This window comes from Oryx dammah, unplaced genomic scaffold (assembly GCF_014754425.2).
Source record: "Oryx dammah isolate SB20612 unplaced genomic scaffold, SCBI_Odam_1.1 HiC_scaffold_1, whole genome shotgun sequence".
NCBI lineage: Eukaryota > Metazoa > Chordata > Mammalia > Artiodactyla > Bovidae > Oryx > Oryx dammah.
This window is the reverse complement of record NW_024070185.1, coordinates 99,244,145-99,256,744: the sequence shown is the minus strand read 5'-3', so window position 1 is coordinate 99,256,744 and position 12,600 is coordinate 99,244,145. Positions and strand designations below refer to the sequence as shown.

The window sequence follows — 12,600 nt, the reverse complement described above, 5'->3', positions numbered from 1 at the left end:
TTGTTGGAAGAGGGTGTTTGCTATGACCAGTGCGTTTTCTTGGCAAAACTCTATTAGTCTTTGCCCTGCTTCATTCCGCATTCCAAGGCCAAATTTGCCTGTTACTCCAGGTGTTTCTTGACTTCCTACTTTTGCATTCCAGTCCCCTATAATGAAAAGGACATCTTTTTTGGGTGTCAGTTCTAAAAGGTCTTGTAGGTCTTCATAAAACCATTCAACTTCAGCTTCTTCAGCATTACTGGTTGGGGCATAGACTTGGATAACTGTGATATTGAATGGTTTGCCTTGGAGACGAACAGAGATCATTCTGTCATTTTCGAGATTGCATCCAAGTACTGCATTTCGGACTCTTTTGTTGACCATGATGGCTACTCCATTTCTTCTGAGGGATTCCTGCCCGCAGTAGTAGATATAATGGTCATCTGAGTTAAATTCACCCATTCCAGTCCATTTTAGTTCGCTGATTCCTAGGATGTCAACGTTCACCCTTGCCATCTCTTGTTTGACCACTTCCAATTTGCCTTGATTCATGGACCTGACATTCCAGGTTCCTATGCAATATTGCTCTTTACAGCATCGGATCTTGCTTCTGTCACCAGTCACATGCACAACTGGGTATTGTTTTTGTTTTGGCTCCATCCCTTCATTCTTTCTGGAGTTATTTCTCCACTGATCTCCAGTAGCATATTGGGCACCTAATGACCTGGGGAGTTCCTCTTTGGGGAGCGGTGGCTGCGCAGGCACAGGAGGGCCTAGAGGAGCTATCCCACATTGAAGGTCAGGAACGGTGGCGGTAAGGAGATACCCCTCGTCCAAGGTAAGGAGCAGCAGCTGTGCTTTGCTGGAGCAGCCGTGAAGAGATACCCTACGCCCAAGGTAAGAGAAACCCAAGTAAGATGGTAGGTGTTGCAAGAGGGCATCAGAGGGCAGACACACTGAAATCATACTTACAGAAAACTAGTCAATCTAATCACACTAGGATCACAGCCTTGTCTAACTCAATGAACCCAAGCCATGCCTGCGGGGCAACCCAAGATGGGTGGGTCATGGTGGAGAAGTCTGACAGAACGTGGTCCACTGGAGAAGGGAATGGCAAGCCACTTCAGTATTCTTGCCTTGAGAACCCCATGAACAGTATGAACAGTATGAACTGGAATTAGCTAGTCTTAAACCAACTGTGTCTACCAAAAATAAACTGTAGTGTGGGTGTAATAAATTTTAATTTATTATATTTAAAATATATATAACACAAATAATGTAAGTAATTTAAATATAATTGAGAAGTATGAGTAAATCTACAAAACAGGCAGTGTCCAATAAGACTTCTTTTTCTTACACAGCAAATAGAAAGGAAAAAAATTCCTGTCATAGTGAAATATCATCTCTTGTTGTCTAGTTATATACTTAAATTTTTGGCTAAAGGAAAGGTAAAATCTACCACAATTTTTCACAAAATAAAATGAACTACATGAAACTGGTGTGTTTTGTTACTTTAACATTAAGTTTTTGATCCATTTTATTATTTTACATAATAAATTCAGAATTTCCTTGCTTATAATCACACAGCATACACACACACCAGAAATAGTGCCCATGGCTCAAAGTTTCTGATTTCCTAGACTTAGGAAAATAATCCTTGTTCATGGGCCTTAGTTCATTTCTATGGTAGTAAAATATATGACACAACTAAAAACAGATATGAATATATACTGGAAAAAAAAAACTTTTCATATTTCTCTTTTTTTTCCCAACAGGTTTGACACTGATTGTCTTACATTCGAACAAAAGAAAAGACTTTCTGGAATCCGAAGGTGTTTTAAACAGGTGAAAATGTACTTGTTCATCTATGGGTAATAGACATACCAGTTCCATAGGAAAAGCACAATTTCTCCTAGAACTTAAAAAGTTTAATAACACCTGAAATTAATGTATGCCTTTACCCTTTTCCTGAAAAATTATTTAACTAAGTTCATTGCCTTATGTATTATTGTTGTCCAGAATTTTTGCTTGATCTTGTTTTAATATCTCCAGATTATCATTTCTATTGTTAGTGTCAGTACAAGGAGTACCTCTTTAGACTTACCCTTATTTTTAACCAGTGTTTTTGTTCAGCATTGCTTCTTACATTTTCTTCCTTCTTTTAGAGTTTCCTTCTCCTGTAGTACATCTTTTAGAAATTCTTTCAGTGAGAGCCAGCTAATAATAAATTTAGTGTTGCTATCTAAAAATGTTTTTACTTTGCCTTATTTTATGTAGAAATTATTTCTAGATAGAAAGCAGCAGTAGAGAATTTTAATTATAGTAAATGCTATGTTGTATGAAATTTGAAGATGGGAAAGATAAATTAAGATATTTAAGTATCCATCATTTGGTTGTTGTTAAACTATTTATGAAGCCCATTGAGAAAAAAAAACATTTTAAAGTTGTCAGGTAATATTCTACTATTAATATATAGATTATCAAAGATTAAAATCTCCCATCTATAAGATAATGAGATTGATTTTTCATGGTGATTTGTGTATTATTGATAAGAATCAGATAATAAAATAGGGTCCTTTGCATTTGAGGATGTGAAACAAGTCCACAGTTGTTTTATATTCTTTTTATATATTTTATATATAAATATTTTTTATATTTTTTAAAAGTATGACCATCAAAAAGAAAGATGAAAAGACATTAGCACAATTGGAGAACAAATCAACAAGAAATACACGTCTTTCCGAGATAAGTGGGCATAGATTAGAGAAGAATTTCCATAAAATAGCCAAAGCAGTCATCTTTTATCATAAGGGTATAATGATACAAGTCTAATTCTCTTTTCTTGGCTTTCTTTTGTCTTTAGTACAAGTTTCTGTGTAGTTGTACCCAATCAATACATTGGAGCAGATTTCCCCTGGAGTAATTTCTCATTTGTGGTGGAATACAATTTTGTAGAAAACTCCTGTTGGACTGAACATTGTGAAAAATTGAATATTCCTTACATGGCCTTAAAAGTGATTCTTCCAGACACAGTTTTAAAGAGTAAGAATATAATTTAAATTCTTTTTTTTGCCCCATGACCATAAAAATTTTGTTTTTTTTTTATTTCTGATTTATGAAAAGAGAATAAGCTATAGCATTAGAAGACTAGAGCTCAAGCTCTAACTTCACCATCATCTGTGTGACCTTGAACAAAGACTTTAACTATCTCTTACCTCATATTCCTCTTTTGAAACTAGCCTTTACTGATTCTATTTGTCTTCATCACTTTAACTTCTAAATTTTATTTATAATAACACAATTTAATTATATCTAATCTTAATCTTTTATGCAACAGTATTTTTACTGAATTTCAGGGAAAATATGTAATAGTATGTTGACTGACACAGAGAACTTTTAACATGCAAAAAAAACTGCACAAATGCTTGGAAAAAAGTCTAAACCACTTTACATAGCATTAGGTTTCTTTGTATTTCTCAGTAATGCGTCACATGACTAAGGTGAATTCTAAGATCCACTAAATTAAAAACCCTATATGTGTTTAGTCACAGTGCACCTCTCTTTCAAAACTTGCCATAAATTACTTTCCATCCACCTTGAGTAGGAAGTTTGAATTCTGAGACATTCCAACTCAACTCTAAAAATACAGTCAATATCACTGATGAACATAGATGCAAAAATCCTTAACAAAATTCTAGCAATCAGAATCCAACAACATGTTAAAAAGATCATACATCATGACCAAGTGGGCTTTATCCCAGGGATGCAAGGATTCTTCAATATCCACAAATCAATCAATGTAATACACCACATTAACAAATTGAAAAATAAAAGCTATATGATTATCTCAATAGATGCAGAGAAAGCCTTTGACAAAATTCAACATCTATTTATGATAAATACTCTCCAGAAAGCAGGAATAGAAGGAACATACCTCAACATAATAAAAGCTATATATGACAAACCCACAGCAAACATTATCCTCAATGGTGAAAAATTGAAAGCATTTCCCCTAAAGTCAGGAACAAGACAAGGGTGCCCACTTTCACCACTACTATTCAACATAGTTTTGGAAGTTTTGGCCACAGCAATCAGAGCAGGAAAAGAAATAAAAGGAATCCAAATTGGAAAAGAAGAAGTAAAACTCTCACTGTTTGCAGATGACATGATCCTCTACATAGAAAACCCTAAAGATGCCACCAGAAAATTACTAGAGCTAATCAATGAATATAGTAAAGTTTCAGGATATAAATCAACGCACGGAAATCCCTTACATTCCTATACACTAATAATGAGAAAATAGAAAGAGAAATTAAGGAAACAATTCCATGCACCATTGCAATGAAAAGAATAAAGTACTTAGGAATTTATCTACCTAAAGAAACTAAAGATCTATATATAAAAAACTGTAAAACACTGGTGAAAGAAATCAAAGAGGACACTAATAGATGGAGAAATAAACCATGTTCATAGATCAGAAGAATCAATATAGTGAAAATGAGTATACTACCCAAAGCAATCTATAGATTCAATGCAATCCCTATCAAGCTACCAACGGTATTTTTCACAGAGTTAGAACAAATAATTCCATAATTTGTATGGAAATACAAAAAACCTCGAATAGCCAAAGCAATCTTGAGAAAGAAGAATGGAACTGGAGGAATCAAACTGCCTGACTTCAGGCTGTACTACAAAGCCACAGTCATCAAGACAGTATGGTACTGGCACAAAGACAGAAATATAGATCAGTGGAACAAAACAGAAAGCCCAGAGATAAATCCACGCACCTATGGACACCTTATCTTTTGACAAAGGAGGCAAGAATGTACAACGGATTAAAGACAATCTCTTTAACAAGTGGTGCTGGGAAAATTGGTCAACCACTTGGAAAAGAATGAAACTAGAACACTTTCTAACACCATACACAAAAATAAACTCAAAATGGATTAAAGATCTAAACATAAGACCAGAAACTATAAAACTCCTAGAGGAGAACATAGGCAAAACACTCTCCGACATAAATCACAGCAGGATCCTCTATGACCCACCTCCCAGAATATTGGAAATAAAAGCAAAAATAAACAAATGGGACCTAATTAAAATTAAAAGCTTCTGCACAACAAAGGAAACTATAGGAAAGGTGAAAAGACAGCCTTCAAAATGGGAGAAAATAATAGCAAATGAAGCAACTGACAAACAACTAATCTCAAAAATATACAAGTAACTCCTGCAGCTCAATTCCAGAAAAATAAATGACCCAATCAAAAAATGGGCCAAAGAACTAAATAGACATTTCTCCAAAGAAGACATACGGATGGCTAACAAACACATGAAAAGATGCTCAACATCACTCATTATCAGAGAAATGCAAATGAAAACCACAGTGAGATACCATTTCACAGCAGTCAGAATGGCTGTGATCCAAAAGTCTACAAGCAATAAATGCTGCAGAGGGTGTGGAGAAAAGGGCACCCTCTTACACTGTTGGTGGGAATGCAAACTAGTACAGCCACTATGGAGAACAGTGTGGAGATTCCTTAAAAAACTGGAAATAGAACTGCCTTATGACCCAGCAATCCCACTGCTGGGTATACACACCAAGGAAACCAGAATTGCAAGAGACATGTGTACCCCCAATGTTCATCGCAGCACTGTTTATAATAGCCAGGACATGGAAGCAACCTAGATGTCCATCAGCAGATGAATGGATAAGAAAGTGGTGGTACATATACACAATGGAGTATTACTCAGCCATTAAAAGGAATACATTGAATCAGTTCTAATGAGGTGGATGAAACAGGAGCCTATTATACAGAGTGAAGTAAGCCAGAAAGAAAAACACCAATACAGTATACTAACACATATATATGGAATTTAGAAAGATGGTAACAATAACCCTGTATGCAAGATAGCAAAAGAGACACAGATGTATAGAACAGTCTTTTGGACTCTGTGGGAGAGGGAGAGGGTGGGATGATTTGAGAGAATGGCATTGAAACATGTATATCATATATGAAATGAATCACCAGTCTAGGTTCAATGCATGATACTGGATGCTTGGGGCTGGTGCACTGAGACGACCCAGAGGGATGGTATGGGGAGGGAGGAGGGAGGGGGGTTCAGGATGGGGAACACATGTATACCTGTGGCAGATTCATGTTGATGTATGGCAAAACCAATACAATATTTTAAAGTAATCTCCAATTAAAATAAATAAATTTATATTTAGAAAAATAAATAAAAATTAAAATACAGTCACTGTAATTATTACTTTGGAATCTTTGATATACAGAATTAAGCATTGCTGTTCAGTTGCTAAGTCATGTCCTACTCTTTTAGAATTTGTGAACATCATTAAATGATTAAAACATGGGTCCAAGAAAGGATAATACATAAGCATTCACCTTTGAACTTAAATTATTCAAACAGTTCCTTATTTGGGTCATTTACAATGCTTTGATTTTTTACTATTACACCACAAGATTTATAGCAATTTATGTATCTTATATATCTTTATGTATTTGTTCTCAGAAGTAAAAACTCTAAGGTAAATTGAGTTTCTGGGTCAAAGGTGTGCACACATTTATATATTGCTAATATCTTTGCAGAAACTCTATCCCAGTTTATGTCTATGCAGAAAGTATGAGAGGATTTTTTCCCTTGTGTTTTTACTTTGAATAGGTATTATTAATCTTTTAAATTTCTGAAGGGATTAGAGACAGAAACTATTTTACAGTTGTGTTAATTTGCATATCTTTATCTGTATCATTTCATAAGTGAATTGATCTTGCATAGCCATTCTTTTGTAAACTGCCTGTTTATGTCCTTCATCCACTTATCTATTGAGGCATATAATTTTTGTCCTATTGATCTATAACACTTCTTATGGATTACTGTACAGCACATAACTTTAAATTTTTATATAAATCAGTATATATATTTATACAGAAATGTCCAATAAATACTAATTGAATAAAGCAGATATTAATATTCAGGTATAATATGATCTTATATTTTCCTTTATTTTTTCAAGTGTATGTACATGTGTAAGTATAGACAAGTAAACATATAGGAAAATAGTGTGGAAGTATATATTGAACTCTGTTCTTAGTATATAGTAGTTTTAATAAGTAATAAATGTTTTATTTCTGGGTAGTAGAATAACATGGAAAAGGAAATGGCAACCCACTCGAGTATTCTTGCTTAGAGAATCCCGTGGACAGAGGAGCCTGGTGGGCTGCTGTCCATGGGGTCGCACAGAGTTGGACACGACTCAAGCAACTTAGCATGCATGCATGGAGAAGGAAATGGCAACCCATTCCAGTACTCTTCCCTGGAGAATCCTAGGGACAGAGGAGCCTGGTGGAATGCTGACTATGGGGTCACACAGAGTTGGATCTGACTGCAGCCATGACATTAAAAGACGCTTACTCCTTGGAAGGAAAGTTATGACCAACCTAGATAGCATATTCAAAAGCAGAGACATTACTTTGCCAACAAAGGTCTGTCTAGTCAAGGCTATGGTTTTTCCAGTGGTCATGTATGGATGTGAGAGTTGGACTGTGAAGAAAGCTGAATGCTGAAGAATTGATGCTTTTGAACTGTCGTGTTGGAGAAGACTCTTGAGAGTCCCTTGGACTGCAGGGAGATCCAACAAGTCCATTCTAAAGGAGATCAGCCCTGGGTGTTCTCTGGAAGGAATGATGCTAAGAGTGAAACTCCAATACTTTGGCCACCTCATGCAAAGAGTTGACTCATTGGAAAAAACTGTGATGCTGGGAGGGATTGGGGGCAGGAGGAAAAGGGGATGACAGAGGATGAGATGGTTGGACGGCATCACCGACTCAATGGACATGAGTTTGAGTGAACTCCGGGAGTTGGTGATGGACAGGGAGGCCTGGCGTGCTGTGATTCATGGGGTCGCAAAGAGTAGGGCACGACTGAGAGACTGAACTGAGCTGAAGCAATTTAGCAGCAGCAGTAGAATAACATGTGGTTTTTATTTTCTTTTTCAGGTCTTTATTCTGAATTCATACTTTTTCAATGAACATGTTTTATTTTTATACTACTCCTTGAATATATATCTGTTATTCTCATGTTTAGTAAAAAGAGGAAGAATGGAGGGAGGAGAAAAAAGAGACATATTGATAATTTTTTTTATCTTTAGGAAGCAGCTTGCTTGATAGTTTTGGTGGCTTTCTCTTGGAAATTCAGATTCCATATATGTTTTTTGCATCTGAAGGACTTCTTAATACTCCAGAAATCCTACAGTTGTTAGAATCCAAGTAAGTTATTGATTTCATAACTTTAGCAAAGATATATATATATATATACACTTAATGGACTAAATATTATGTTATAATGTGGCACTATTTCTTTCTGATTCAAGCCTGGAATTACATCACCCAAGATAGTTTTCCATAGAGTCAATTTATGTCAATTTATACTTCTCTCCCTATACCATACCATCATACATATTGAATATTGTCTTTTTTGGTATATATCAATTTTGTACAGAAATAATATTTATTTCAATTCATATTTTAATTGCATTTCTACTGTTACCAACAAATATGAATATTTTATTTTGGGGTTGGTTTCTGTGAACTGCATGGTCATATCTTTGGGTCACGGATATTGAGAATGAGTATTCTTATTTAAAGGACTTTAAATACTGCTTAGGGACTCCCCTGGTGGTCTAGAGGTAGGACTTTGCTTTCCAATGCAGGAGGTGCTGGTTCAATCCCTAGTTGGGGAACTAAGATCCCACATGCCTCACAGCCAAAAAAAGCAAAGCATTAAACAGAAGTAAAATTGTAACCAATTCAATAAAGACTTAAAAAAATACTGCTTTGGAAACAAGATTTTGAAGTTCTGAATGAATTCTCAAGCTTTTAGGCCTTTAGTTCTAAGGTCATGTCAACACTGAGAATTTTCAACTGATATAAAAACTTTATCATAGCATACAAGTTGTCACAGAAAATTTAGACATTGGGCTCGCTATATGAAGGAAGGATAATTATGCTGTGACCTTAGTTAAAATGCAAATCTATTTTCCATGCTTTTGTTTTTGTATCTTAAGACTGTGGGGCATTCACAGAAAACTGTGAGCTTATAATAGTTAAAATCTAGATCACTTTTCAGGAGAAAGAAAAGAAAATTCTGATAAGTGTAGAATGTTTTGATTTAATGAATTATTACTTACAGAGCCAGAATAAATTGATCAAGATGTTTATTATAGGGGGATTCCCTTGTTGTACAGTGGTTAGGACTCCCTGTTCTCACTACCCAGGGCTGGGTTCAGTCCTTAGTGGGAGAAATAAAATCCCACAAGCTATGCAGGCTCTGACAAAGGCACAGCCCCCAAAAAACCCAAAACCAAGCAAACACAAAAGACATTTATAATAGTATCATATACATTAATATTTAGCAAAATACATAAGGCAGCACATATCTCAACTAATCAGTCATAGACTGAATAATTGATAGTTTATGAATTATTCATAGACTCAAGTTTATAAAGTAGAATAAATTGATGTATGAAATTTGCAAAGTCATTCAAATAGTCTAATATGCCAGAGGACAATCTAGTTTTTCTTAAAGAATTTTTCTTAGCCATATGTCACCCCAAAATACTGTATTTTACAGCTATAACATCACACTAGTGGAGAGATGCTGCAGCGAGTCACTGAAACTCTTTGGAGATACAGAGCATTATGTGGTAATGACAATTGATGAGCACACTGCTGTAATTTTGCAGGTAAAACTATACAGTAAAAAAGGTAAATCAAATATATTAAAATGTATGTGTAACCATGTAAACATTATTAGAGATTATAGTTTAAAGAGCTTAACTACACTTTATTCATGATTTCTTCAAAACTTTGCAAAAGGGCCATAAGTGCTAAAATCATCACTGTGGAAAATGGCTAGTACCAGCCTTTTTCAATACCTTATAATTTTTAACATACTTTAAGAAGACCTGCAGAGGATGTTGACAGTGCAGTATGTTCATGAAATTGCTTTCAAGCTTCCTCTGTGGAGGCTATAAGTGCTTTGAGGACCTGGTTTCATTTGTCTCTGCCCTGTCCTGTGCCTGGCCTGGTTCTTGCCACAAAGTAGATGCTTAATAAATGTTTGCTGACTTGAAAAAAACAAAGACAGAGCAAATAGAAACTCTTTAATATTATGTCAGTTCAGTTCAGTTGCTCAGTCATGTCTGACTATTTGTAACCCCATGGACTGCAGCATGCCAGGCTTGCCTGTCTATCACCAACTTCCAGAGCTTGCTTAAACTCACGTCCAGCCAGTGATGCCGTTCAACCATCTCATCCTCTGTTGTCCCCTTCTCCTCCCACCTTCAATCTTTCCCAGCACCAGAGTCTTTTCTAATGAGTCAGTTCTTCGCATCAGGTGGCCAAAGTATTAGAGCTTCAGCTTCAGCATCAGTCCTTCCAATGAATATTCAGGACTGATTTCCTTTAGGATTGATTGGTTTGATCTCCTTGCAGTCCAGGGGACTCTCAAGAGTCTTCTCCAACACCACAGTTCAAAACCATCAATTCTTTGGCACTCAGCTTTCTTTATGGTCCAACTCTCACATCCATACATGACTACTGGAAAAACCACAGCTTTGACTAGATGGACCATTGTCGGCAAAGTAATGTTTCTGCTTTTTAATATGCTGTCGTGTTTGTCATAGCCTTTCTTTCAAGGAGCAAGCACCTTTTAATTGCATGGTTGCAGACGGCATCTGCAGTGATTTTGGAGCCCAAGAAAATAAAGTCTGTCATTGTTTCCATTGTTTCCCCATCTGTTTGCCATGAAGTGATGGGACCGGATGCCATGATCTTAGTTTTTTGAATGTTTAGTTTTAAGCCAGATTTTTCACTCTCCTCTATCACTTTCATCAAGAGGCTCTTTAGTTCTTCGCTTTCTGCCATAAGGATGGTGTCCTCTGCATATCTGAGGTTATTGATATTTCTGCCTGAAATCTTGATTCCAGCTTTTTTAACATACTTTAAGAAGATAGAGCAAATATAAAATCTTTAATATTATGTACTGACCTATTTTAAAATACATTTATAGAATAATTATAGTGGTAAAACTTTTAAAAATCCAATTCTAGCCACTGTTTCTTAAAAGGAAGTAACATACTAGTCTATAATTGATAATATAAGATTTCCTCTAAAGTGAGGATTTCCTATAAATAAGGCAGTTTTTTAAAAGAGAGAAGATCTCTTTAAAAATTCATATATTTTTGAATTTAAGGTATATGAATCTCCCTGATATGTTTGCTTGATTGGAATTCAAATTACAATTAATTTAATAGTGTGGGAGTGGAGAGCAGAAACCAGTTTGATGGTATGGAGTATACATTAAGGTAGAAGTCTGATGACAAGCAAATATAATAATGTAAGAATTATATGACAGAAACAAAAAACTGTTAGAAAAGTTCTTATAGGATATTGTGTCTTATGTATTTAAATTTCTTAAATAACAATTATTTGTGGGAGGGATATCCTGTTTGGGAAAACTTTTAATCCTTGCTTACATTACATAATTTACTGTTAGAATAAAACACTTCCTGAATTATTCATTTTATCAAAAATTAATTTTGTTAAAGGAGATAAGGGATTCTAGATCATCAGTGAGAGATTCCAATAAATCTATTAACAGCTGCGTTTTCATCTTCCTTAAATAAGTATTTAATACAGATCATCGCACAGGGTTTTGTCCTTAAGACAAATCAGTCAGATCCCAGTCTACAAAGGATTTTGCCCAAATAGGAGCACTCTGTAGGCTGCTTTCTTCCTGTCTAGGACTTTGGGAGGTTCATGAACCTTCCTGGCCAAGGCTGTCATTAACGGTTTTACATCTATTGTAGCTTTTCCCCTATTGCTTTCAGTGTGACTTTCATTTTTCCATAAAAAGCCCACACCCATGCTTCTTCTCAAGTTATAATTTATATATTATAGATTCTTGAAATATAATAACAAAATTTCATAACAACTGGTCAACCTAGTGAATCTTTTTATTTTCTGGTAGGACCTAGAAGAATTAAACTGTGAGAAGGCATCAGACAATATCATTATGAGACTGATGGCATTATCATTCCAGTACAGCTATTGTTGGATAATTTTATATGCCAAAAAGCCATTAAACTCAGAGTAAGTAACACTTCGCCATCCAAAGTCACATATGTATCTGTCAAGTTATTCAGTCTTCTTCTTTGAACAAAAGTAGCTATGTCAGTTTTCCTCTTGTTCACCTAGTTTGCTTTAAGTAAGGGATTCTCAAGGTGGAAGCAAGTCCGTAGGAAGACAAATCAGAATTTGGGAGATGATCTATTTCCCCTGGAAATAGAACAAATCATCTTCCCCTCCTTTTCCTCACTAAGAATTGTTGCCTTAAGTGTTTCACTTTTTGTTCATTTTTAATTCTGGACTCATCTGTTATTAGGTTGGTGCAAAAGTAAAATTGCAGTTGGTGCAACAGTAATTGACGTTCAAAAATAATTGCAGTTGAGTTTTGCACCAACCTGTTACTTTTGTTCCAGACGCAATTATCACTTTTGCACCAACCACAATTACTTTTGAACCACAATTACTTTTGCACCAA

At 35.3% G+C, this 12,600-nt stretch overlaps 1 protein-coding gene across 1 annotated transcript in view; it reads left to right on the top strand.

Annotated features, from left to right (window-relative positions):
• The window catches only part of SHOC1 (shortage in chiasmata 1), a 91,113-nt gene that overhangs the window by 60,318 nt on the left and 18,195 nt on the right, over window positions 1-12,600 (top strand). Inside the window, exons 18-22 of the mRNA XM_040239337.1 lie at window positions 1,755-1,824; window positions 2,843-3,021; window positions 8,147-8,264; window positions 9,628-9,739; window positions 12,028-12,149. Of these exons, the coding sequence (XP_040095271.1) occupies window positions 1,755-1,824; window positions 2,843-3,021; window positions 8,147-8,264; window positions 9,628-9,739; window positions 12,028-12,149 (601 nt within the window). The remainder of the gene's footprint in view (window positions 1-1,754; window positions 1,825-2,842; window positions 3,022-8,146; window positions 8,265-9,627; window positions 9,740-12,027; window positions 12,150-12,600) is intronic.